This window comes from Semicossyphus pulcher, unplaced genomic scaffold, assembly GCF_022749685.1.
Source record: "Semicossyphus pulcher isolate SPU_LCO1_2020_fin unplaced genomic scaffold, fSemPul1.0.p SCAF_11, whole genome shotgun sequence".
NCBI lineage: Eukaryota > Metazoa > Chordata > Actinopteri > Labriformes > Labridae > Semicossyphus > Semicossyphus pulcher.
Genome location: NW_027211615.1, coordinates 23704202 through 23730904, shown reverse-complemented (window position 1 = coordinate 23730904; position 26703 = coordinate 23704202). Strand labels below are relative to the sequence as shown.

Below are 26703 nucleotides of genomic sequence, written 5' to 3'. Positions count from 1 at the left end.
TGCCAGTGGAAAATTGAGCTCATTGTTGACCCCTGATTTACTGCAGAGTGTAAGCAGGGAATGAACTGGGGATAAATTGGCCAAAAGTCCTTTAGTCTGAGCCCAGACTAGATTTCTCTCACAAAGTTACAGAGCCATGGCGAGTTTTTGACCTGTTTCTCACAAATTGGAATCCCAGGTAGCTCAGTGCTCGTCACTGATTGTTCCACAACCAGGTGAAGGCCGCATTACTCCTCCTGAATCTGACGTCAAACAATCAGTGATCTGTGCAGCTTTATATAACAAGCTTTCCTTGGGAGGCTGAGCAGCGTGATTCACCAATAACAGGAGCACGCCCTTCTAGTCTCACACACTCAAGTGATGGAAAAAGAATACAACTTGCTTTTTCTTCTTCCCCTCTCTCTCGTTCAAATAACACTCTGACCCTCAAACAATTGATCCGATGTAAACGACATTTCAATCGCTACATAAACCCACAGTCTTGTAGTATTTCTCCTTCATTCGTCAATAAATAATTGATGGCTTCTGTATTGTTCCACCATCAATCTCTTGAGTCTACAGTAGCTTCCATTCACAATAATGGTGGTCGTTAACGGCACCACAACACAGAGCTGGTGTCACTCGGGTCAACTGTGTAGGTGGATGTGCCCAATCTACGAAAATGGAGCAATCACCACGTATCTGCGTGCCTCATTACATTAACTCCCCGGGGGGACACATTAGACATGTCTCATATCCTTCCTATTGCATTCTCCTGATAATCAATAGCCGGGCCTGCAGCTCGGCGGTCCGCGGGAACATGCATGATATATTCACACGAACATGTTTCAAAGAAACGCAGAGCTGGCTCCACACTCGAGCGGCTCAATCACACGGAGTGAGGATGAAACAGCTGTGGGTCCTTTCAGGCGAGGTGTGATTTCTGAAGGAGCCAGAAAAACGGTGGCGCTTCAATGGCTCTTCCTGTCGCCAAAAACCCTCCATTAGAATAACGGCATAATGCGGCCGCGGTCGTCAAAGCTAATACCTTTGTTTGAGTGAAAGGATTTTATGCATGCTGTTTCACAATGCACAATATTAGATCATTTAGGGAGTGAAAACATGTTAATTCCAAGGGCTTGAGGATATGAAAGTATTAACTCTTCATTATATTAGTGGTTAATTTAGTATAATTAATACAGTGGAAGGTGGTACAATCACAGAGCAGCACATTCGCCTTTAGAAGCATTGTACTAGAGGTGACAAATGTAACACCCTCTTTGTATTTTCATGCATCAAAATTAACGGCACAAGCTCAGGAGCATCTTGCATTGTCAGATGGAGAAATGCCTCACTTTGGACTGTGGCTGAATCCGCAACAAGTATGCCATCTTTGATGCAGACTTTTACACCAACGTACAGAGAGAGAAACTGAGTGGCTTTAGTTTTATTATGCTTTAAAGTCGAGCTGAAACGGCATCTCGAGAGTACCTAGCTTCCGTATCGTGACGTATTTCCGAGTGAAACAGGACGTGCAGGCGGGACATATCATGAGAGGGACTTTATTTGATCATTGAGAAGTGGGCGTAGACAGACGTTCTCCACAGCGCAGTAGCTAGCTAACTGACCGAGCGTTTTTGGTGCTCTGCGGCTAAATGTTGCAGATTGATTGGTTGAAATTGTTTGGTACTAACTTACGTAAGCACGCATTTAATTTAGTTTTACCGGAAGAAAAAATGATCTGATTTTGATATAAGGATACGAAGAACTTTAAATAGACGCACATTATTACCGGGGATGTGAGCTAAAAGGATTAAAATGACATTTTTCATTTCACCTCGACTTTAAAGACTATATTTGACGTCATCTCATGACACTTTACATAAAGCGCAGGTCTAGACTTGATTTTTTGTGATATTATCTAAAGAGGCGCAACATGAATCCACCATGAGCAAGCACTTGGCAACAGCTGCAACAGGCAGGGACCTTGAGACACCACGCTTATTGGTGGACAGTCACCTACCTCCAATGGATGGGCCAAGAGAGTCAGACAGAGAGAGAGACGTGAGAGTGAGATAAGTGAGAATTGTGTTTATAATTGGGGATAAAGATAGTTTAGGGACATAGAGGGCTGGTGACATAGAGCCCTGACACTTAACTTAAAATGACATCATCTTTTGTCGTCGTTGCTACTCACCCGTACGAGGCATCATGTCATTTCAAGCGCGAGGGTGAATGCTGGTGGCATGTTCCACAACACGTGACGATGTCTTAGTCTCATTGCGTCAACAGCAGACATGGGCAGCGCTTACTGGTACGTACAGCTGCTGATGAACCCAGCAACATGCAGCCGACAGATGAGCTTTCTAAATCCTGAAGGAGTCCGTTAGCTCGGCTTCGTCAATAAGACGTTTAGAGGTGCTCTTAGAAGGCACAAGCGTTGGTTCAATGCACGTCGAGATTTTGCAGGGGATGTAAAAGTGCCATTATCTTCCACAGGCTTCTTGTCAATAACAGATCAATCTGTTGTTATTGATCGTTTTCATGTTTGTCCTCATCCTTATAATGATATTCATACACCAAAATCATTACTACAGTCACACAAGCAATCCTGCTTCTCCAAAGGATGGGTAGCACTGCACAACTGGACCCATGCAGGTGACAGTCAGATGTGATATCACCCAGCCCTACATCGTAGCAATGAAGTACTTTCCTGGCCCATAAAAGCTGTTGCTTGATTACAATAGACGATATTGTTTGAGTCCTGCCAATCATTGTGTCTGGACGCGTGTGCCAGCAGTCATTTGATTCTGCCAAAGCCCTTCTCTGCAGTGCTCCTGTGCTGACTGCATCTCATTTTGCACGTCCCTTCAAGGTGGAGGTAGATGCCAGCACGAACGGTGCAGGCGTTTTATGACACAAGAAGATGACCGTCGTATCGACAATCCTGCGTGCTATTTTTCGAAGAAGCACCAAGTTAATTACAGCAACATTGGATTGAATGATGGGTATTGCTTTTGTCCTTGAAGCTTATGTTTGGATTATTGGTAAAGACGTTAAAGTTTGTTTTCTAGTTCGTATTTGTTAAAATAAATCAGAGACTGTGGACTGCATATTGGTTTGACTGGTCTTCCTTGGGAGTGAGGAAGGTGGGGGGGGGGGGGGGGGGGGTCACCTTTATGTTGCGGTCCTGTTCCTCCAAGGCGTAACAAGAGGTGTTAATATCTATCGCCTGATGTAAGCCAATTGTGGAAATATCAGTATTGGTGTTTATGTCGGCCAATAAGTAACAAGGCATTGCAGCACAAAAATCCCACACTAGGTTGTTTGGTAAATTTTGGCCACCAGAGATCATGTGTCAGTATGGGATCGTTGTTACCACTACTAATTTGACTGCAACTTCCATAGCAGGGGGCATTGCTCAAGCACTATCTGACAGGGGAGCACGCTTACTGTCACCTAGCAACGGGTAGCTAGCTGGCTAACGAGCTAACAAAACGAACATCACATTGTTTCGAGGCCCCTTTCTTTTTTAAACACGTGTATCACTAGCTATTCGATTGAGTTGAAGCCAAAAATGTTTACTTTTAAAAAGGTGGCCGTTTAAGAGTCCGCCATCTTGTTTGAAATGGTGCGCAACGAATCTCGGGATATGCTGGGCTGCGAAGGACGCACCCGATGGATCCTGTGGCCCGGGAAAAGCAGGGCGCACTCTGCCCATTAGCTCCTGAAACAGGAAGTCAACCAAATCAGTAGCAGGCAGAGAGGGCAGGACGTCATAGCCGCACCTGAAGGAGGCTTCTAAATAGCAAAGCCTTCGATGCGCCGCTATGAAGCAATCAGAATTCAAATACGTCCTTAGATGGATGCAGCCCTTGAGCCTTTGGACATAACCTGCAGATGCTCTGGTACAAAACAAGACCATACTTTTACACCTTTATATTGTAACCTGCATATTGTCCCCAATGTCTTTCCACTACTGTGAAGCATACAAGCTGGACAAAGCCTGCCTTTCACTTTTACAAGAACAGCAGATCTGCACTCTACTTTTTGCATTTCTAGTTTTAGAAAAGTTTAAAAATTCGATTACAGTATCAGCCTCAAAAGTCTAAGATCAGTCCAACAGATTTTCTCTCAGAGAAAGCCTTTCCTCGCTGCCTTCTACTGAATATTTTTCATTTTAACCGTCTCTAAATTTCTTCTACCTCAGCTCACCTGCTTGCAAAAGAAACTTACTTTGTTTGCTTCCTCTGCACAAAGAAGCTTATCTGAACCGAGAAGGTCAAACCAAAAACACACAATAGAGGCGGCTGAGATTTCTTTGCAGTCTGAAAGCAGTTTTAAAAACTCTGCCAATCACTGATGGCTGCTTCCACAGTCGCTCGCCCTGCGTTTACAGAGGGAGCACGGTCAAACAGGGATTAACAAGGTCACCATGGAGTGAGACGTGTGAGGCAGTTGTGTGAATGTGTTTCCTCTCTGATGAAGACTTGCAGCTGGAAGCACCGCCGATGCAAAGGCAAACAAATCGGCCCTCTCCTGACTGCTGCTGACACCCACATCGACTCCTCCTCCCCTTCCTCCGGCTCCTCCCCGCTTTACTGCTTCATCCTACTCCTCCACCTCCTCACCTCCTTCCTCCCTCCTCTTACATGTTGCTCAGTGCAGAGCTCGGCTGCAGGATGAGGCTTCCGGCCATGTGGGAATTTCTCCTGACGGTGGCTCACGGTTGAATCCGCGTGTCGGTGAGGACGTTAGAGGCAGACATCAGAAGCACGGCATGAAACAAAAGGTTGTTCGATCTGTGCAGCCTTGAGGAATCAAAGACGGTCTGCTTCGCTTTTTCTTGCCAGTGGAGTCGCTCAAACTTTGCAGAAAGAGAGAGAAACTGCAACTTGTTGCTGCTTTCATTGATTTTCAGAAGATGTCGAGCTCTTGAGATTATCTTCAGAGAAAAAGAAAAAGGCTTTGATGAGATTTTTCCCTGATTTTCGCTGCTGAAGACCAGGATGTGTTTCCAGTAATTCACCCTTCTGTGAAAAAGGTCTGAAGAGGACCAACGAGGCACCTCAGCTGCTCTGTCACATGGACACTGACACTGAACAGCTGTTGCATTCACCATCTCAGTGAAGAGCGCGTTCAGGAGCTATACAGTGCAACACGATGCTGAAAAACTTGTTTGCATCCCCTCGTACTTAGCAACTGGTGAGGATGAGAGACGCTGTGATGACCTACCTGTATTTGACAAGTGTGTTTTTCACCTCGTTGGAGAGCGGAGCGCCGGGGGAAAAAAGTCAGCGAGCGGGAGCAGGGGAGGGGACGAGCGAGGCAGCGGGGGAGAGTGTGAAGCTGTGAGAGGAGAACAAGAGAGGACGAGCGCGGGGAGGAGAAAGTGACAGAACTGTGCCAGACTGAAGAAGGAGTAAAGGAAAATCAGTGTATCAAAGAGCTGGCCGCTCGCCCGCTTAACGCTGCAGGATCGTGTTTGTCAGAGCGGCGCAGGGTGAGTGTGTATTCTGTTTGATGTGGCTATCATGGCAGGGAATTAAACAGCTCGCAGGAGCAGCTGTCAACTGACCCTCCTGACTGTTCACTTAAATCATATTATAAATTCTAACATTATTAAATTTTTATTTGCGAGTAGTTATATAGCCCGAGTTTCCATATTAATGAATCACGGAACAAGTGCTGGGCTTCATCAGCTGTCAGCAGAGCTTTTATAGCTCGCACTCAGAGCTCTACGGCGCGAGTGCTGTGATGTGGATTTAAAAGAGTCGCTTTTATGATATTAAAAGGATCCTGAATCTAATAATTGTTTATTTAATAAGTTTGGTGTTTGTGTGCGAGGGTGCTCTGTGTGTGTGTGCATGTGTATTTAGTGCTCAGGGAAAGGAGGGAGGTGAAAGGGGGACTGAGATGATTTGATTTAAAGGTATCATTAAAAACCATGGCGATGACAGGTCACATGACCGCCGCCCTGACACTTTGAACGACCGTGTTCTCAGAGGAATTAAAACCATGAGCCTTTTTCAGAACGAGTTTTTAACCTCGACCAAACAGAAAACAAATACAGGCGACTGTTCGAAAAACTATTTGAAGACAAAATGCCAAAAACTGTCTCTCTCTGACTTCAAAGTTGGGAATTTGCAGCTTCAACTGCTGCAGCTAAATTTGACTTTAAAAAGATGCCACAACAAGAAGCTTATCTTCCTGGGTTCACGTTATTTGCAGGTCATTTCCTCAATAACTTGACTGATCAATAAACCATCAGAACAGTGCGGATCCTTGACAGTCGGGACATCAAACCCTCATCATTGATTCATTTTGCCTAAAGGCAGAAAACTGTCACATCTGAGGAGCAGGAAATGCCAAAGCAAATGTTCAGCATTTACGCATGAATATTATTAATTGCTAATTAAATGCTCGCAGATTCATTTCCATTTGATTGAATGAACTAATGAAACAAAGAATTGTTGCAGCTCAATAATTAACTCGACATAATTGGATTTAGACGCTTAATTGGACAAAACAAGCATCAGCTCCAGCTCTGTGGAGATGTGACGGGCATCTTTGACTGTTTCCTGAGATGATAAACACTCCTGTTGTGTGTTCAGTTGAAGAAATATATTGCATCGTAATAAATCATTTTTGTATTTGTGAGACTTCGCGAACTGTTTTAGGTCTTTTTCTTTCCAGCAAACTTTCTCAAAAGTCGAGATTTGCTACTTTTCTTTTTTGATTTTTATCGTAAAGTGAATATTTTCAGGTTTCAGGACACTCCAAGACACACACCTGTAGCTCTGGGAACTTCTTTTCCTACTTCCTGGTTGTACAGAATTTAAAGATGCAGCGTTAACCCAGAGTTTATGGGACAACGGAAGCTGCCGCAGCCCTAAAACGAACCCTTATAAGTTCACGTGCAGACGCTCAAACAGCAGCAGGTATTTAAGGATCAAAGCGGGGGGACGTTTCTGAGGGATGATCCCTGTAAATCGTCTCTGCTGCTTTATTTGGCCTCACGTCCTCCTCTGTCTTCATCATCATCATCATCAACAACCCTTTAATTCTTTGTTTCCTATTTTTTCGCCCGTGCAGACAGCGCAAAGGAGCGGCCTCATTCCTCTGCTTTGACGCCGTCTCCTGCGCTCCTCGCGGCTAATCAAGTATCCATAATGACACCGGAACATAGAAATTAATGACATGATTGGGACTATTCATCTCAGTTAGGAAAACGTCCTTGTGTTTGTCAATCTAGTTAGCAGGCTCTAATGCGATTTCCTTTTGTCTCATTATGATTGAGGCTTGATAGGTGCCCATTAGCGCTCCGGGTAAACTACGGCTGCGGGGGAGGAGGATTGATCCCTGCGTTAATGTGTACAGATGGATGACCGCGTTAGGATGTAAATAACTGGCCTGCGATTCCCCCAAGTCATACAGGCACATGGACACACACGCAGAACAATAGACTAGACGTTCATTACCCTTAGCAACAGCACAATCAACCCCCAACAATGCGAGGAGCGAGACGAGACCTGACGAAATCAACTCACCTTCAGGCTACAAAGGAGTCGATTCATTCCTCTAGGCTTCTTAGCAACTTGTGTTTATATTCAATCGATGTACGCGCCATTCAGCGCAGATTCTCTCTGCTTTATGAGCTCTGATGTTCTCAAGGTGATGAAAGTATTCCTGCACAAAAGCACTTTTTAAAAGGCCCTGGTCACGGAATATGTGAGTTTGAAAAGCGACATGGTTTCATCCTTGAGACTTGAAAGCGGTCCACAGCGTCCTCGCCTCTTGACCGGACAAAGTCCTGCCATTGAACGTTTCATAAAGGTTTAATCAGAGTCAGAAAAGATGCATTTAAAAGCACCTGGGATGTTTGGACGAGCAGTACATCCAGGAGGCGGCGAAATAACAGGAAATAAAATGACCTCAGATTCAAATCGAATTATTTCCCTGTCAGGCTCCTTCTGTCTGATCAAACTGAGCGCAGCAGAGAAAGTCAGACACCGTACATCCCAACATCTCAGTTACACCTGTATATAGACTGGTGAGGCAAATTCACCTAAAAGGCAGACGCTTTTGGGGGCTTAAATTTCTGTAAGTCTTGTGCATGTATCTGTAAGTCATTAATTAATAAACATAAGATGAAACTTTAATGCTCTGCAGGAAAAACAAGTCACTGCAGCAGCATCGGAGCACTTTGAAGAGAAGAAACATTCAAACTGAAACATAAACAAACTTGAGGTTATATAAATGAGATTATATAAACAACAGAGACGGATTCTGCACTAGAACTTCTCAGAATGAAAAGAGTTGAAATATAGACCCCCGATGTCGAAGAAGTACTCAAAACATTTAGTAGAAGTCCTACATTAAAAAGTCACTCAATTTAAAGCTCCTGTGAGGAGATTTCCCGGGTTATGAAACAGACTGAAATTAATCCTGATGACTCTCTATGAGCTACAAAAGCAAACCAGACCATCAGCGACAAGATTGATTATTTCTATAGAGTTATTTTAATGCCTGAAACTGCTGGCGGGGGGGTAGGTGTCAGACAAAGTGATTAACTGCACGCTGCCTTTGTTTATGTTTCCCAGAGCTAATATTTCAAGTGAGTGATACATGTGACTGTTAAAGAAAGCAGAGAAAACTACCACGTAAGCATGAACAGGACAAAATCAGCAAGGAGATAAGAGGTGCGGCTTTGTCCACAGGGGGCGCCAAAATCAACACAAACCGAAAGTTCCTAACAGGAGCTTTAAAGTGATAATCTCCAACTTTTAAATTTAAATTTAAATAAATGTCTGTTAAGTCTCTATCTATCACCGAATGAGGTAACACAATGGTGATTGAGCCTGTGGCCCACTGATGAAAGCCTTGCAGTATGTTGTATTTTTATGGACTGGGTGTCTGTGGCGACATTTGCGGAAAAAATCACAAGCAGCGCCCAGTTAGTGACGCGTTTTCCATCAGCCAGCAGTGTTTGGTCTGCCAGAGAGGGTAGGCGGAGCTAAGCGGCTGCTTTTCCGCTCTCTGCAAGTGTTGCGAGTAAAAAGTAATCTACTATGGCTGAACAAACAAAGAAAAGATGGATGACTACAGATACAACTTCAAAAATAAGTGAAAACCCAAAGAAAAAGAAACAAACTCGACGCTCAGATGAAGGAAAACAGTCTAAAAAGGAAAGCGACCGTCAGCCAGGAAAATCAAGATTTACAACCGTGACAAAGGGAGCCTCCCGTAGACGTCTGGTTAAATTGGGAAGAGTGCTCTCATAATTATCACCAGTAGGAGGCGCTCAAGAGTACAAATATTGAAATCTTTTAGATTGTATCTTTCTTATCTTAAAAGTTCTTATCTTAATCTGGAATAATTTATTAGAGTTTATCTGTAGCTGTAAAGTAATTAGATACCAAAGTTGTCAAATAAATGCTGTGGAGGAAAAAGTACTAATAAGCCTCTGAGATGTCGTGGAGAAGAAGTATGATGGTACCACAGAGGAGGCAGAGAACATAAACTGAGCCTGATATGAGGATGTACTTTATTACTTTTCTCTGCTTTATAGTGCAAAACAACAACAGCAAAGACAAAGAAAAAAATCACCAGAAATAAGAATACGAAACTTTAAAATTTGAAGTTAAATCCAAATTGTTGACACCACTCATCTTAATTTCCCAGTTACGGATCATATCATTTCAAACACTATCTCTCATCAAACTGGAATAAGTAACTGGAGCTTTCAACACTATCCCATGATCTTTATAAGCAGTGGAAGTTTGCCTGGTTGTAATGCAACTGTACAGTTCATCTACATATCTCTAATTAATTTTCTTGTTATCAATTTTAATTTAAATGTAGTGGCTCATATATAAACATTTCCCATCATACTAGAATCAGAGTTTTTATTAATTTATTTGAATAATTTGCTGCTGAACGTGAAGTCATGAGTCTCAGTGACTAACAGCTTTGCTTATAGTTATTCCTGCCCGTCTGTTCGGCCAGAAAATCGCTGCCTCTCTCCATCTGCTCCTCCTGGCATTGAAGCTGTGAAGCAACAGTCGCTCTTGCCAGTCAAAAAAAAGGAACCAAGGGGTCATAATCAGACCGAATTATCTTTTTTATTTTACACTTTGTGCTCACAGCTTAATAGCTGAAAAATATCTGTGACGTGGGCAGAGACTCAGAGCTCTTGAACCAGGCTATCGTCGAAGGTGTTTGCAGGTGAGTTTCCTCTCTCCTGGGCAGGAAGAGGAACGTATGCCACTGATTGTTTTTTTTGTTATCTGTTCATCAGCCTTACTTCCTTTCTATTCACCATAACAAGAAACTATAGAGAGATCCTTCCTCTGCGTTTCTTCCAATTTTTTCACAGTTGAAAGTTTTTTTGGGGTGAGCCAGAAACTGAGGGTCTCAGAATAAAGGGAGCTGTATGCTGAGCAGATCGTAGAGCCCACTGAGGCAAATAAAGATTTGTGACTTTGGGCTTTAAAAAGAAAAGTTCAGCTCCATTTGTGCTTGAAGAACAGAACCTTTTGCTTCCTTTGTGCAGCAGATAAACCCAGCTGCTTCTGTGAAATGTGACAGTATGATAGTGTTTATACTTTTATTAGTGCTACATTAGCACAAGAGAAGAGTCATAAAGTCAGACAGTGGCTTAAAGTCGAGATGAAACGGCGAGAGTATCCTGCTTCCTTATCGTGACGTATTTCCGAGTGAAACGGGACGTGCAGGCGGGACATATCATTAGAGGGATTTGATTTGATCGTTGGGAAGTGGGCGTGTCATATCATTTGTGGTGCTCTGCGGCTAAATGTTGCAGATTGATTGACAGGTGGATGTCATGATATTATTGGTTGAAATCGGTTGGTCCTAGCTTACGTAAGCACACGTGATATTTTGTTTTACAGGACGAAAAAATTATCGGCTTTTGATAGAAGAATACGAAGAAAAAGTTTTTCTGTATTTTTTTGGCCTATATTGTCAAATAGATGCACAATATAACCGGGGATGTGTCACTTCACCATGACTTTAAGCAATATTGCTTTTATACAACAGTTACACAAGCAGCAAATAGTAATAAACAGTAATAATCAACAACAGATTATTTTTTGCTCCACTAACTGGACTAGTTCCACAGCTTAACTGAAACTGGACTTTTGTTGCCGAGCAACCAAAACATTCTCCTGCAATCTGCGTCTACAGGTGACCACAGATCAGCAGTTTTTATCATGTACATTTATCTGCTTGTTTTAATGCAGACATACACGGTCTGCTGTGATGTTAATTAACAGTGATCAGAACACCTGGCTGAGGCTGTGTAGGCCGTTAAAGCTCAACTGAAATGAGACGGTCTGGTCTGCAGAGGATTTCCTGTCTGCTACTCCCGCCGTTTACCATTGCGTCAACACTGCTCCTGTTGCCTAGCAACACGTAGCAAGCGGATTAACTAGCTAGCATAACGAACGTCACGTAACTTAACCTATTATTTTAAAGATAATTTGTATTATTTTTTTTTTTAAACATGTGTATCACTAGCTATTCGACTGAGCTGAAACAAAAAACGTTTACATTTAAAAGCTGCTTCTTAAGAGTCTGACATCTTGTTTGAATTGGTGGCAAAGAATCTCGGGATACGTTGGGCCGCGAAGGACGCACCCGATGGATCCTTTGAGCCCCGGCAAAAGGAAGTCTTCGAAATGAGACAGCATTCGACGCGCCGCTGTGATGTAATCGGCCTTCAAATACAGCCTTCAAATCCAATCAATCCAATCGACAACAACTTAGTCAGAATTAACTGTTGTAAAAACTGCAACATCTATCACTTATCACTGTTACTGCTATAAACCACTTGTTGAACAAGGCAGAGAAAAACATTAGCGCCGAATCCCCCTCAGTGTGTTTAATTGAGCAAAACTTCATTGGTTTAATTTGAAGTTTGATTTGAAAGAGGAGGATTTTTAGTTAAAATCAACAAATCGATTAACTCTGATAATAATGTGCAGATTAACTGTGTAGGAAAATGATCAGTTGCAAACTTAGATAAGTTACACTGTCTGACTTTATTCTTTCTGCCCTTTAAAGTCAGAAACAAAACGATCTCCACCCACTCAGGTATAAATTTAAACTGCTTTGCTTTAGGATGTTCGTGCAACAGTGCATGGCAACATCCTCATTATATTACAGACTCTTTCTATGACAGACAACATTATTGCAGTTAGATTATGACACACACACACAGCACTCCGATAACATTGCACTTATCTGATTAAATGTTGTAAAATCAGCTGATAAGCTCCCGTCTAACGCCTCCACCACGCTGCAGGTAAAGCTCAGCTCTCGACCTCTCTGCTCTGGGAGTTTGAATCTCGTAAGACTCGCCGCTCCAGGCCCTTTCTATCCAAAAATACACACAACAGCATCTGACCTGTACATCCTGTCCAAACCTGCCAACAAAACAAACAGATTAATCCAACACTTCAACACCGTGGATACTAACAGTGGCGGTGATATAAGGAGCATTCAGTAATAACTCCATCCAGGAGGAGAAGGGAGGTCTCTGGGATGAATTCCTGAATTCACGGCTACCTTAATTGGGCCAGAAAAACGACTCTTGAAAGCTTCGCCTCCCACGTACAATTAAGTATCCTCTGGAGAGCGGCAGCCTCTTGCTGCACGGCGTGACTAATCTGACAATGTGGGCAAAACACAGAGAGAGTCAAACAACTCACAGGAGAACCTCTGGCATTTACGCTACAACAGGAGGGGAGAGAGACACGCCGCCGCAACACTCTACATCTCTAATGGGATGAGAGAGAAAAAACAACAATCCTATAACACAGTCAGCCGCTGAAACAGGCAGACGGATTTATAAACGGCCTCGTAACTTCCTTCAAATACACAAATCGAGTTTCTATACAGATCGTCAGTGTCATACTTAAGGTTAAAACCCCGTTGAGTATTTAATAGCATGTTAAATATGACCTATTAAACTTCTGACATCAACAAGCAACAGTTTGCTAAACTAAATAAATGTGTTTTTTTTATTTAAAGGCTGATAATAAAACAAACAATTGAAGTTATTTTAAGTTACATACATAAGTTGCTCATTTGATATCTTAGTTATAGTTTTGGTATGTAGTTAATGTATTCATTTTAACACCAGAAACACAGAAGCGTGTTTTAGAATGAGCTCTTTTATCTACAGAGATAAGGAGTCCTCTTCCATAAAGTCCACTCATGTTTCTACAGTGGCCCAGAAGGGACAAACCAACCACTGGCTCTAGAGAGGGCTTTGCAGCCACTGGATGTCGGTTGGTATTTAAGTGCTAGATGTTGCTAAATATAGACACTTGTTTTTTGGGAGTATTGGGAGTTTTTGGTTACAAAAAAGCTGGAGCTCAGACTTCTTGCACGGCCAGATAGTTCCATAAACACACAGCAAGCCACATTATTTGACTAAACTTTGAATGAAAAAATCCCCAAAAGTCTCCAACAACACAAACAGGTGAAGTTAAGCTCAGTGTCTGTGTGTCTGTGTTGAAGTCTAGCAGACAGACAGCAGGATCCACCTGTCAATCAAGTGAGCAAGCCCCTATCATTTAAGGGTTTAATTTAATTAAAACGGATGTGTTATAAAAAATTCACCCCCTGTACAGTTATCTTGAACAATAAAATGAGCTATTTATAACAAAACCTTTTTTTGTACCAGGCTGTAAACATGTTTATTTCTGCTGTAAAAATTGGCATTTTCCCACCTGTTGTAATGTTATTTCTTGGTTTCTGGAGCCTCAAGTGGCCACTCGAGGAACTGCAGTTTTTTTGCACTTCTACATTGTCGTCATTTTTCAACACCGGAGGTTGCAGCTTGCTGCTAACCCAAGATGATCTCCTTAAACATCTTATTTTGTTCAAAAGCCAGAATATTCTTTTTATTGTCATACAGGAGGAAAGAATCAGATAATAGTCTAATTCTCATTATCACTTTTCAATATATTATTATTACAAATCAACTAATGAATGCACCTCTATGAAAAACAACATATTATCACCTTATTAAGTAGATATGGTGGACTTACAGTACAAGCAAACAGTTGCCTATTTACACGTCCAGTCTACACGGATCCACATTATCACTCAACTGGAGTTTTGTTTGTAACCACTTGTTGAATTTCCAATATCCACTCTCCGTTTCCAACTCCTGAGGGAAATATGTGGCTCCTTAGGTGTTAAATGTTCCATTATGTTCAACAGATAGTTTTTAAATTTGGCTGTTATTTGGTGTTGGACCGGCACCATACAGTGGGCTGTTGGAGCTTTTTTCACTGCTTCCTGTTGTGGCTGAAAATAAAACTGATCAGAGCTGTGAGCCAGAACAGCAAAACCACAAAATTAGTTCGTAGATTTGAGGAAAACTGCATTTGTTAATACAGTTTCACTTTTAACACATGGTCATCTGACCCACTGTTTACACCAAATATTGCTATATGCAGCTTTAAACCTTTATTGAACAATGAAACTATGTCTTAAACCCACAACAGGCTTTTAAAAGGACTAATTAAGACAACACAAATGGGTTATTAAAAAGTAGGGATAGACCGATTATCGGCGCCGATATCGGCATCGGCCTTTTTTTTTTTTTTTTTCTCTGACGGCCAATAAGAGTTCATTTCTTTGCAAATTTTATTTAACTTTGTTTTATTTACTTTATAAAACTTCAGGAAGTTATTTATTTATTGATTTAAATTTTCAGTTAACTTTATAAGAGATGCTGCTGACCCTGGGAACCCCCTGTGCTTTTTGTTTGTTTGTTTAATAAACATATGCTTAAAGGCATTTAAACAAAGTTAAGTGTTGGAGTTTGTATTATTCAAAATTTGGACGCCAATATTTTAACTTTTACTGCAAATGAATATCGGCTCCAAATATCGGTTATCAGCCTCCTTGACTACTAATAATCGGTATCGGCCCTGAAAAAACCATATCGGTCTATCTCTATTAAAAACGATCTCGTTTAAAGACGGTGAAATCTCGATTCCTGGCTTTCCAGTTCACTTCTATCCCACTGCTGTAAAAAAAGGAAACAAAATCAGCGGCCGCATTTGTTAATTAAAACCAGGTCAATGTGTTGGTGTGACCCCACTTTGACTAATGGCATTAAATACTCAGACCACTTCCTGTTTTCATGTCAAAGTAAAATAACCCACCACTTGATGATATGAAACCAAACATTTTGCACACTTTGAAAGCACAACACCGTGAAGTACTCTCCTTCTCTGCAGCAGAACGTTATGAAATCCACTCAGTCGTGCTGAGAGCGGAGCAGACTGGGTGAAAGGACGACTGAGTGACTCCAGATTTTCACATCAACATGTTCAAGCATCGCTGCCATTACGACTCCTGTGTAATAACTCACTGTTGCTGTAGTTCAGAGCAGAATTCACCCCGTAGACTATTTTAGCACCAACACAACACTTCAGTAATGGATGGATCTGATGCTGGCAGGCTGTATGGTGCATTCCTTATGGGAAATACTTTCATAATAAACTTTTGCCTGTTAGAAAAATAAGACTTTACAAAAAAAATGACTCCTTTTTCCTGCAGATTTCCTGCTTTTCTCTATTTTTTTACTACATATATGAACAATTTTGGGTTTTGGACACAGCAAGACATTTGAAGACATTACCTTGGACTGTGACTAATTGATTAATAGAGATAATAATTGTCTATACTGGAAATATAGATTATACAGCCTAGTTAATTACAGCTGTAATTACTTGTACTACTGAGCGCTTAGGAAGGGGTCAGATCAGTCTTTATTACAGGAAGTACTATTAATCATGTTTATTTTCCAATCAGTACATGATAAGAGAGGTCTATTAATCTGACAATTATCTGATCAGTTAATAAATTAATAACTGTTTAGTGTAGAGAGTTGCAAATGTAAATAGAGCACCCCAGCTTCCTATATCCAAAGGTCAGAAGAGGGAGTCCACATCCAGGCAAAGATACTCAGGTATCTGCAGACCGCCTTTATGCCCTGCAAGAGGCCCAGGTGATATCTTCATTTTTTCCCTCATTATATAGTCAGTAAGAAAGTTTTCAAAATGGCACACATCAGAAAACGAATGTGTAAACTTCCCACAGTTGTCACTACCATCATTCAAAACCAGGTGGAGCTGACAGATGCAGCTTCTCAGTAACACACAGACAGAAGTGGATGTGTTGCTTGGAAAAAGACGACAAAAATAAAAGGTTTATGAAAATGAGAGGCAAATATGCCATGAAAGTCCGGGAGTAGAGAGAAGTTTCAGGCCATGAACAACACTGTACTCGATGTATTTGTCATTACACACAGCCTGCTTAAAACTTTAAAGTTTACAATCAGAAAAAAAGAAGCTGCTCATTAAAATTGAACTTTGTTAGATGATCTATATTACTGATCAGCTGAGCACATCTCATGAAGCTACAAAATACACACACAAAAAAAAAAAGAGCACTACAGTCAGACGGTTGTTGTAGCGTATCTGAAAGTTGTTTGCTTACCGCCATTAAATAACAAAAGAAGAAGAAGGGAGGAGGGAATAGTTCCCTGAGAATATCAAACAGTATTTAAGCTTGAAATGCCCATCCTTAAACCACACCTAGACTGGTCTAATCAAACCCACTTGCACTGCCAACTAGTGGTGACAACGTGCTTCTGCAACTCCCTGTGCATGCTCCAGTACCTGCCTATTATTACTTATCAACCAAACTTCAAACCGTGATTCTTGCATTGCTGTACATTCATTAATCAAAATGTAAAGCACATGACACTGTAAAAGTGGAGTGGCAGCCACCACCAGCCTTTAACGTACACTGGTCAGTCCTGAGCATGCCGCTTGGAGAACACACAAGGACTTAATGAGGATTTATAAGAGTGAAATCGATTTCATGGAGCGGACCGTTCAGGATCCTGCGTTGCAGAAATGTTAATGATTTTCAGCCAAGCCGATAACAGCAAAGCAAAGCCCAGAAAAGACGCCGTGCTGTCCAATAAATCTGCACTGTGTTTTAGAGCAGCAACAATTATTCCATCATAAGACAATTAATTGCCTATTTAATAAAATATCAAGCAAAGAAGGCCAACAATTGCTGGTTCCAGCTTCAGAAATGTAAGAATGCTGCCGTTTGTTCCCGTCACTTACGGGGGTTTCAGCCTCTCTTTGGATTATGGATTATATATATATACAGATTATAGTGTTTATTTTAATTGCATTTGATGTCTGTCCATCTGAAAAATTCCATTGAAAAATTCTAAAGCGACCATAAACCCAGATGTCAAAGATGGCGCAGATTTTTGGGGACGACCCTCTGCCTGATTGATCCAAATTGAGGCAGGAGCTAAATGTGACTCGATACATCATAGCTGTTAATTAGTCCTTAACATGAAGAAATCAGCACCATTGAGCTCTCATCTCCCTTGGGTGGAAGAAATATCAATGGTTAATGGGGATGAGATAGTTCCGAGCCCAGGGGATGACAAACACAGACCAGAGGCTGAATCGAGCAAACAGAGACAAACAAGGATTTACTCTGCAACCGTCTGACAGCACGGTTCATACAGATCCATTAAAGTCCATTAAAAGGACAGACATTCATACAACAAGAAGGATAAATACTCTTGTACTGTTCCTTTAATCCAGTAGTGGTATGATTCGTACTAGTAAAAATGAGCAAACTATTCGTGCAAACTGAAGCGAGATGATAGAGCAGCGAATGGAAACATGAGAACTGGACTGAGTATTTATCACTTTGGAGTTTTGGGAGAAAAGTTGGCTTCATATTTCAGTCGTTCTCACTGGGCCACAATCCCAAAAACTGACTGAAGCAGTCCAAAAATTCTCCTACTGATTCATTCGTCAATGTCCTGAAATCTAAGCCCAAAAAACAGAGTATTTTTAAGATCACTTAAATGTTTTTGGAAGCTCTGATGCCTGACTCCTCTCTCCTGCTGTGGGTTGAATGGGCACTAAATGGTTGTCAAAATCAAACCTCCTCAATCTTCCCGTGAACGGATCTTACCTGCTGACTCAAGCAGGACGTGGTAGTCTGTTCCTCTCTGAGTGGGTGCATCATCTTCAGGCTCCTTCCTCTCTGACGCCGCATAACGGTCCCAGTTTGACTCCAGTTTCCTCCTAGAGAACACCTCCTTCCTGTCTGCTTCCTCCTGAAAGTCGTCCCCCTCATCTCGATCCTAAAATAGAAAATAAAGAAGCTGTTTGTACTGTGGCCTTTATCTTTAATTCACCAGGCTCACTGATGCAATTGAAAAGCATCTGGAGTAAGAAAGGCAAAAGATATTAAACTAAATACTCTAAGACAGAAACATCACATGGCATTGATAATGCATGTATTTGCTGTTTGAAAGAATGTTTCAGCAACTATTATGATTATGAAATTATTATTAGTGGGCTGTGCGGCTCGGTCAGACTCGGTGTGCTATTATTTTTATCTCCAGAATATTAATTTTTCGCGTCGTAAGACGTGAAAAACTGCGACAAATTTCCCATCTGGAATGAATGGGACGAGGTACAAAAAACTCGCAAATCTGCGACGTTTTTCAAACATCTCCTGCTCTGGCCTACGTTCACCTAGAAACACCATTCAAACTTTAAAATGTAGGCACGGGTCTTGTCTATTTAAGTTGTATTTGAACTTTTTTCCTACGATGTTTCGTTTTTGAACGGTGACCCTTTAAAGATGGTGAGTTATTTTGGAAAAATTCAGGATTTATAATGGGTGTGTATTGCGGAATGTTCGTGCAGAGCTAACTGACAAAGTGGGCAGACTCAAAAAAACCTCTCAGAAATTCTCTCTTTCTCTGACGACCCCAGCCACAAATTACACAGTAGAACTGTGATTTTTTCACAGAGTTGTAGCCACACTTGTCTTCTTTCTCCCAATGTGTCTACTTTATCAGTAGGATTTCCGGTTTTTGATTTATCTGCCCCTAACCGACAAGAGTAGCTCTCAACTGCTCCATTTACTCCAATGTTAATCGGGAGGAGGATTTTCCAGGATTTTCGAAACTGCACCTGTTTTTAACTCGCTCCTATTACCACATTTTAGAAGCTAGGACCACAAAAACTTATGTCTGTGTTCTTTAAGGCCTTTCTGGCTTGATGGTGAAGAAATTTTGGAAGAAATGGCAGTAGTTTGACGTCCTAAATGTGAGCCAGAAATCACGCTCAGATCAGCTGTCACAGACACCAGCTGTGGTCGTTGCTAGGGCTTTCCGACAACCATCACCGCGGCAACCGAGATCAGCTGGGCCAATTAATTATTCAGACTCAAAAAAACTCTCAGAAATTCTCTCTTTCCGTGACGACCCCAGCCACAAATTACACAGTAGAACAGTGATTTTTCACAAAGTTGTAGCCACACTTGTCTTCTTTCTCCCAATCTGTCTACTTTATCAGTAGGACTTATGGTTTTTGATTTATCTGCCTGTAACCGACAAGAGTAGCGCTCAACTGCTCCATTCACTCCAATGTAAATCACACAGACAGACAGACAGACGACAGACACACAGACACACACATGCACAGACACACACACAAGACAGACAGACAGACAGACAGACAGACAGACGACAGACACACACACACACAGACAGACAGACAGACAGACGACAGACACACACAGACACACATGCACAGAGACACACACAAGACAGACAGACAGACAGACAGACGACAGACACACACAGACAGAGAGAATATTTCTAAACATTTAAACTATATTTAATGATTATCTTTTCATTCATTCAAGCCAGGAACTCCATTGAAATATTTAAATGTTTCCAATCATCAATATATCGAGATTAATTGAATTTCTCAGTCTGATTCAGAGTATTTGACTCATTCTCACTGTAATATCTCTTCATACTCCATCAGCTGATATAAATAAGAAAAAATAAATAAAACATATATTGTTTTATGTTATGTATTTAATAATATATAATATAATAATTCAATATTAATCAATTAATATTACTATTAATTAAGTGTTCTAATTAACATTGATGTTTTTTTAATGTATTTGTATATGTATATATATATATATATATATATGTATATGTATTTTTGAATGTATTGTACATTCATAAAAATAAATATAAATGATGAACTGCAGCAGAGTATGATCGTCCGGCGTCTGTGTCAAGTGCACAGATATCAGCCATCTCATTTGACAAATCACCTCGGATACAGATGACAGACAACACAGGAGGACTCTGATTGGACAGTTGTGTGTGTGTGTTTTTTTTTGCCATGATATAACCTTCTGCTCCGCGCTGATCGATCCCCTTTGACCTAGGTAGGTTGACCTTGTAGGTAAGTACCGGTCATGTTCGACATTAGCATACTGAAATCGTTAATAAAAGTGGATTTTATTGAAGCTGGACATTACTATCTCTCCCATGATCACGATTACTCATGATTTCGGAAAAATCAATGTACTTGTTTATGGTCGGTCTGTTTCAGCAACATTAATCCGGAGGTACTTGGGTCCGGATTAGCGAGCAGCCGAGCTAACGCTAACGGAGCTTTAGCAGTTAGCTTGGCTAGTCGGAGCCCAGTAGCTCCGGGCCAACAGGGGTTAGCAATGCTATAGGCTATCCATAAGTACAGAATGTGTCTGTCTAGACTAAACGTGGGTGAAGTTTCAGATCTGTTGGTAAAAGTATGTTGGAGTTATCCCCAGGCTTCTCAGCTCAGTCTGCAGGCTGCTGTGAACGCCAGGTTTCACACTGTTTTTTCTAGATGCTGCACTTTGTGACATCACAAGGTGCAGCCTCAGCAGGCTTCGGAAAGCTGCCCAATCAGGAGAAAGTGGGCTTGTAAGGGGCGAAGTTTTTTAAACTGTAAATTATGCTAAGCTACTACACAGGTATCAAAGAGTGAAATATAAAGCTTAAAATTAGCATAACACGCCCCTTTAAATGTGAGAATTTGCTGTGTTTTATATCTTTATGTTTTCTGTTTGTTAATCAAAAGACATTAAGTGATTTAAAATGTCAAATAATTAACCAATGATGAAAACAATATTTAGTTGTAGCCCTTGATCTCTACAAACAAAGTGTAACTTCTTACATTCCCCAAAAGAGTCTGCACACTCTTTTTGCAGGTGCAAGGTTAAAAAGATCTGCACAAAATAAAAACACAACAGCTCCCGATTCTCATTCTGGTCTACAAGGACATGACCATGTTTGCACCAACAACTGCCCTTCACAGTCTTGAGGAAACAATGTGCGAGACTTCTTCTCCTGACCTGAACCATTTTCTACTGATGTCACTGTGAAAGCTGTAAAACAGCAGGTTTCACAGATGGAGAATAAAGCCTGTCCTTGAATTCTCAGTCGGGAAATGTCTGTGCACCAACTGGAACAAAATAACATCTCTATCATTCAGCTGCTGCAGACTGCAACATGTAGAATTGGCAGATTAATTAACACATAGCTCTGATTCATGATCAGAAGCTAAGCCTCATAGAGGAGTCAATGTAAATTGCACACCCCAATGTATGACTAAACCCATTAAACTTGAGTCACATTTTTTTGTTTGTTTTTTAGTTGCACAAAGCTTTAACAAAGTTGTCAGAGAAATGTGCGTCATGAGATGCATCACACAGACAAATAGTGCCTCTTTGCTCAGTTTTTCTGATCCCCTGCCAAACGTCAAACACACAACATAATCATCAACAACCCCGTGGTAGCTATGGATGCACCAAAGGAGATTTTTTTGATTGCAATCAAGGAGCCTCTATGTATGGAAGGAGATTTGTATGATTGCAATCACAGAGCCCCTATTGTTTCTCTTCTACTTCTGTAGTTACCATGGCAAGAGCATCAACTGACAGAACATCCTGGTGGAAATTAAGCTGAACTCTCTAGTGTCATATCAAAGGCCCCAGATCATACGGTGATAATGTTAAAGTGCTGTGGAAGACATTTCAAGTGTTTGTTATATTATAATATACTAAAAATACTTAATTCTTCCCTTAGTCCCTTACTCATCACATGCTGACAGGATCTCATTGTATGCATTGAGCATGTGCAGTGCAGAAGTGTTCATATGATCATGTTGACATAGACCAACCTCTCTAATGCACTGCAGGCAAACAGTATTATGGTATTGTGAATATATATTTGTATTGAGCAAAACAGACTTTCAAAATTAACTTTTGTATTGATAGTATGGGGGGGTATTAACATTGTTATTATTTAGATTGTCATATTTTTTAAATATTTTTATTGCCACCTACTTTTTGTCTTTTTTATTACTTCAGTACTTTATTTAATTTGCCTATTTTGTGAGCTGCTTTAACGAGTAAATCCCCGTTTGGGGGATCAGTAAAGCTTATCTTATCTTACTGACGTAATAGTTTATCATGTTGGCATTCATGACGCTTAAATTAATTAATTCAAACTAACTTCACACTAGCCACGACATAGTATTTTGGTCCAAAGGGGCTAAAAGTTACACTAAAGTTCGTGCTAATAAAGCCGAGTTGAAGAGTTTGAAGAGGGGGAGTTTAGCATCATCGTCCAAGAACTGTGTGCGTTTTCTTAGTGACGCTAGAACAAAATTAGTGGTTTTTACATCGTGGTTTGGTAGGGCGGGATAGCGGGGCCACCGATGGAGCGCAACTTCCATGTTTCTCACCCGGTGATGGAACTCCGCTGCATGGGCACCTCCCCCGCGTCCACGACCGCGGTAGTGGTCTCTTTTCCCCCGGCCACGGTGGTGGCCTCCTCTCCCTCTGCCCCGGTGTTCTCCGCCATGACTGTCGCTGTCGTGTCCACCCCGGCCGCCTCTTTTCCAACTGCCTCCTCTGCCTCTGTTCGGTCTGTCCTCCATTGCTGTCAACTGTAGCCGGACAGTTTAGCCTGTGACACCTCAGAGTTCGGAGTGAGTGTTACACTTAACTTGTCCTACGAGGAAATGGCGTCTGATGGTTCCGAGTCTCATTAGTACCGAAATACTAAATGTCACACTTATCTGTGGACGAAATAAATGTCAACAATTTGGTTTTATTAAAACTTAGATGAGCTTGAACAATATACTATAATGTCCTTTTAGGACATATAAATAAAAATGATACCACAATGCAATATACACCAGTTTTATTCCATGATAAATACAAAAATAAATTCACTTAAATTATGACATATTTTCTATAGTCCAAACGTTTTGTTTTTTTTATTTAAAGGCTCTGTTTGTTACAGTTTTCAAAGGCTCCAATACTTTACATTTCATATAGTTTTGCAGTTTATTGGAATAAATCACATTTTAGTACAGATTTGGAAATGAGATTCTTATAAATAAAAAAATCAGCAAATAGGGGTTTGTTCTAATATAATAAAAATGTGACAAAAATATATGATTAATGTGTCTAATGAACGTTTTCCTTTTTTTTCCTCAGGAAACTCTTAATGGAGCTGGAAAAGGACTCCTCTCTCTGACCAACTGTAACACAACCAACTCAGCACCATGGATGTAGATCTTCCTAACAGCACTTTCACCAACGCGTCCCATGTCCCGGCTGCTCCCCACAGCCTTTGGGAGGTTATAACCATTGCTACTGCGTCGGCCATTGTCAGCTTGATAACCATTGTTGGTAATGTGTTGGTGTTGCTGTCCTTCAAAGTGAACAGCCAGCTGAAAACTGTAAACAACTACTACCTGCTGAGTTTGGCTTTCGCTGACCTCATCATAGGAGTGTTGTCCATGAACTTTTACACCACATATATCCTGATGGGATACTGGTCCTTGGGAAACCTGGCATGTGACCTCTGGCTAGCAGTGGATTATGTAGCCAGCAATGCTTCAGTGATGAACTTACTCGTCATCAGCTTTGACAGGTACTTCTCCATCACAAGGCCGCTGACTTACAGAGCTAAAAGGACTCCAAAGAGAGCCGCCATCATGATCGGCCTGGCCTGGCTTGTGTCTTTCATCCTCTGGGCGCCACCCATTCTGTGCTGGCAGTACTTTGTAGGAGAGAGAACAGTGCCTCCTGACCAGTGCCAGATCCAATTTCTAACAGAGCCTGTGATCACATTTGGGACCGCCATCGCTGCTTTCTACATCCCCGTCTCTGTTATGACAATCCTTTACTGTCGGATCTACAAGGAGACGCAGAAACGGACCAAAGATCTGGCTGAGCTGCAAGGGCTTGCGACTGAAAATGTTCCAGAGGGGGCAAAACCACAAAAAACTATCATTAATTCTTGCTTTCATTTCACCAGAGAGAGGAAGGAGCGGAGTCAGGCCTCCTGGTCCTCATCCAACCAAAGTAATGCCACTAAAACTACAACTAGATCAGATGAGGCGTGGGTGAAAGCAGATCAGATCACTTCCTTTAACAGCTACACCTCGTCTGAAGAGGAGGAGCAGCATGTGTCAATAGAAACTCCACAGGGATCTTTCAAAGAGCAAGTTGTTGGACAGAGTAATAAGAACGGGCAGGTGACTGATTACACAGAGGATCAGTATTTTTCCACTCCTCAAAAGAAGAACAGTAAAAAGCACATCTCTTACAAGTTCAAACCAGGCTCGAAGGGTAAAAACGGCAAACCTGCAACCGCTGCACCCTCACCCTGCCCGCCTGAAGCAGAGCAGCCCACCAAGAACGCCTCCCCGGCCTCCTCCACCACCTCCAAACCCATGGACCCCGTCCTGAAGAACCAGATCACCAAGAGGAAGAGGAACGTGCTGGTGAAGGAGAAGAAGGCGGCACAGACTCTCAGCGCCATCCTCCTGGCCTTCATCCTCACATGGACGCCGTACAACATCATGGTGCTCATCTCCACCTTCTGCACCAGTTGCATCCCGACGTCCCTGTGGCACCTGGGCTACTGGCTGTGCTACGTCAACAGCACCATCAACCCAATGTGCTACGCCCTCTGCAACAAGACCTTCCAGAAGACCTTCCGCATGCTCCTGCTCTGCCAGTGGAGGAGGAGGAGGAGAGGAGAGGACAAGCTGTACTGGTGTGGACAAAACCAAAATGTCAACAACAAAATGACTTGATCTGCAACATAAGAGCATTTAGACATTTAATTAATGCAGATTTTCTTGATATATATCCTGTAGTTAAGTGGTCATCTTCAGCATGAAGTGCTGCATGAGGTTTTTGTGTGAAGTACAGTACGTGTTGGAGAAAAATTAGCTGAGCCTAAATAAGCACTCAAAGCACCGCTCCGGATTATTACAGATAATTTACATCCGGAAAGGGGCAACATATTCAAACAGTGTTGAGATTATTTCAAGTTAATTTTATCAATTTTACACATTCACATTGCAGTTTACAGATCTTTTGGCATCCGACTGTGTATGAAAAGTTGTTCTTAAGAGGGAGCTGTGCAAAGTCTGATAGATTACCTCAAGTGATGTCACTTGAGTCAGTTTAGATTCTGTTGACTACAAATTTAAGCATGACATTTGTTTTTGGTCAGGACATTAAAAGAAGTTAGCTCACCTGATCTCTGTAGCCTGCTCCTCATCTCTGCTGGAGGCTAGCAGTTAGAGGCTTCATTAGCCGCGGCTAGCATAAAGCCTCAGAATCCACCACCAGAAACAGTCAGCAGCGGAGTTGCATTGCGGGTAATGTAGCCTATGTGGCAGGTTTTTATCATGGGAGAAGAATGTGTGAAATAAAAGAGATGTTTTTTTCACGGTTCTGCTGCATCCATTGTGAAACTATCATCATGAGAACAATGTTGTAGGACTACAAAGCTCGATCGGACTGCTCTTTGACTACAACGCTCACATGTCAATATGTACAGTGAAAGGGTTAGTGGATGCTTTAATCATTCCTCCTCCCAATACTGGCGGTAAAAGAGATTTTTTCCTACTGTAACATGACTCAAATGTAAAAGATGGAGGTCACAGTCTGAAGTCTACGGTCCGTCTATTGTCACTCACCGTCACTGATTCAACGTTAATCAGACGTGGACATAACTCATGATTTTGTGACATCACAACTAGTTTGCAAGACTATTGAGGTTGAAGTTGCACTCAACAAAAACATACTTTTTAATGTTAAAGATATCTTTAAGATTTTCATTTGAATGAAAGTCTGTTAAGTCAATATCTATCGCCGAATGAGGTAACACAATGGTGATTGAGCCTATGGCCCACTGATGAAAGCCTTTGCATTTGCAGTATTACAGACTGGGCGTCTGTGGCGCCATTCGCGGAAAAAATCACAAGCGGGCGCTTAGTTAGTGAAGCGTTATCCATCAGCCAGCAGTGGTTGGTCTGCCAGAGAGGGTAGGCGGAGCTAAGCGGCTGCTTTTCCGCTCTCTGCAAGTGTTGCGAGTAAACAGTAATCTACTATGGCTGAACAAACAAAGAAAAGATGGATGACTACAGATACAACTTCAACAATAAGTGAAAATCCAAAGAAAAATAAACAAATTGGACGCTCAGATGAAGCAAACAGTCTGAAAAGGAAAGCGACCGTCAGCCAGGAAAATCAAGAGTTACAACCGGAGCCAACCGTGAACGTCACACATGCAACACTGTCTGGATATCTGGCAAGTGTGCTCCCGCTATTACCGTTTATCACCATAAGGTGGCGCCAAAGAGAACGAAACTGAGATCTTCGAGATTATATCTTGAAGGCGAATACAAATCACTGCCACAGGATCTAAAGTGAAGAATTAAACTAAAT

At 41.6% G+C, this 26703-nt stretch overlaps 2 protein-coding genes across 3 annotated transcripts in view; one reads left to right on the top strand and one right to left on the bottom strand.

Annotated features, from left to right (window-relative positions):
• Nucleotides 1-22894, bottom strand: part of aven (apoptosis, caspase activation inhibitor) — a 46877-nt gene extending 23983 nt beyond the window's left edge. Inside the window, exons 1-2 of one of the 2 annotated variants that reach the window (XM_069683559.1) lie at nt 22626-22894; nt 18046-18217 (exon numbers count right to left, since the gene is read on the bottom strand). In XM_069683559.1, the coding sequence (XP_069539660.1) occupies nt 18046-18217; nt 22626-22883 (430 nt within the window). In that variant the 5' untranslated portion in view covers nt 22884-22894. The remainder of the gene's footprint in view (nt 1-18045; nt 18218-22625) is intronic. The other variant, XM_069683567.1, reaches the window with a different exon arrangement.
• On the top strand, nt 5303-26317 carry chrm5b (cholinergic receptor, muscarinic 5b). The gene is made up of 2 exons (XM_069683547.1): nt 5303-5482; nt 23449-26317. The coding sequence occupies exon 2, from the start codon at nt 23517-23519 to the stop codon at nt 25056-25058; it is 1542 nt and encodes a 513-aa protein (XP_069539648.1). The 5' UTR covers nt 5303-5482; nt 23449-23516; the 3' UTR covers nt 25059-26317.
• Nucleotides 26318-26703: the final 386 nt, after the last annotated feature.

Coding starts and splice junctions, on each gene's coding strand:
- chrm5b (XM_069683547.1), top strand. CDS start 23,517: ATGGATGTAGATCTTCCTAACAGCACTTTCACCAACGCGTCCCATGTC.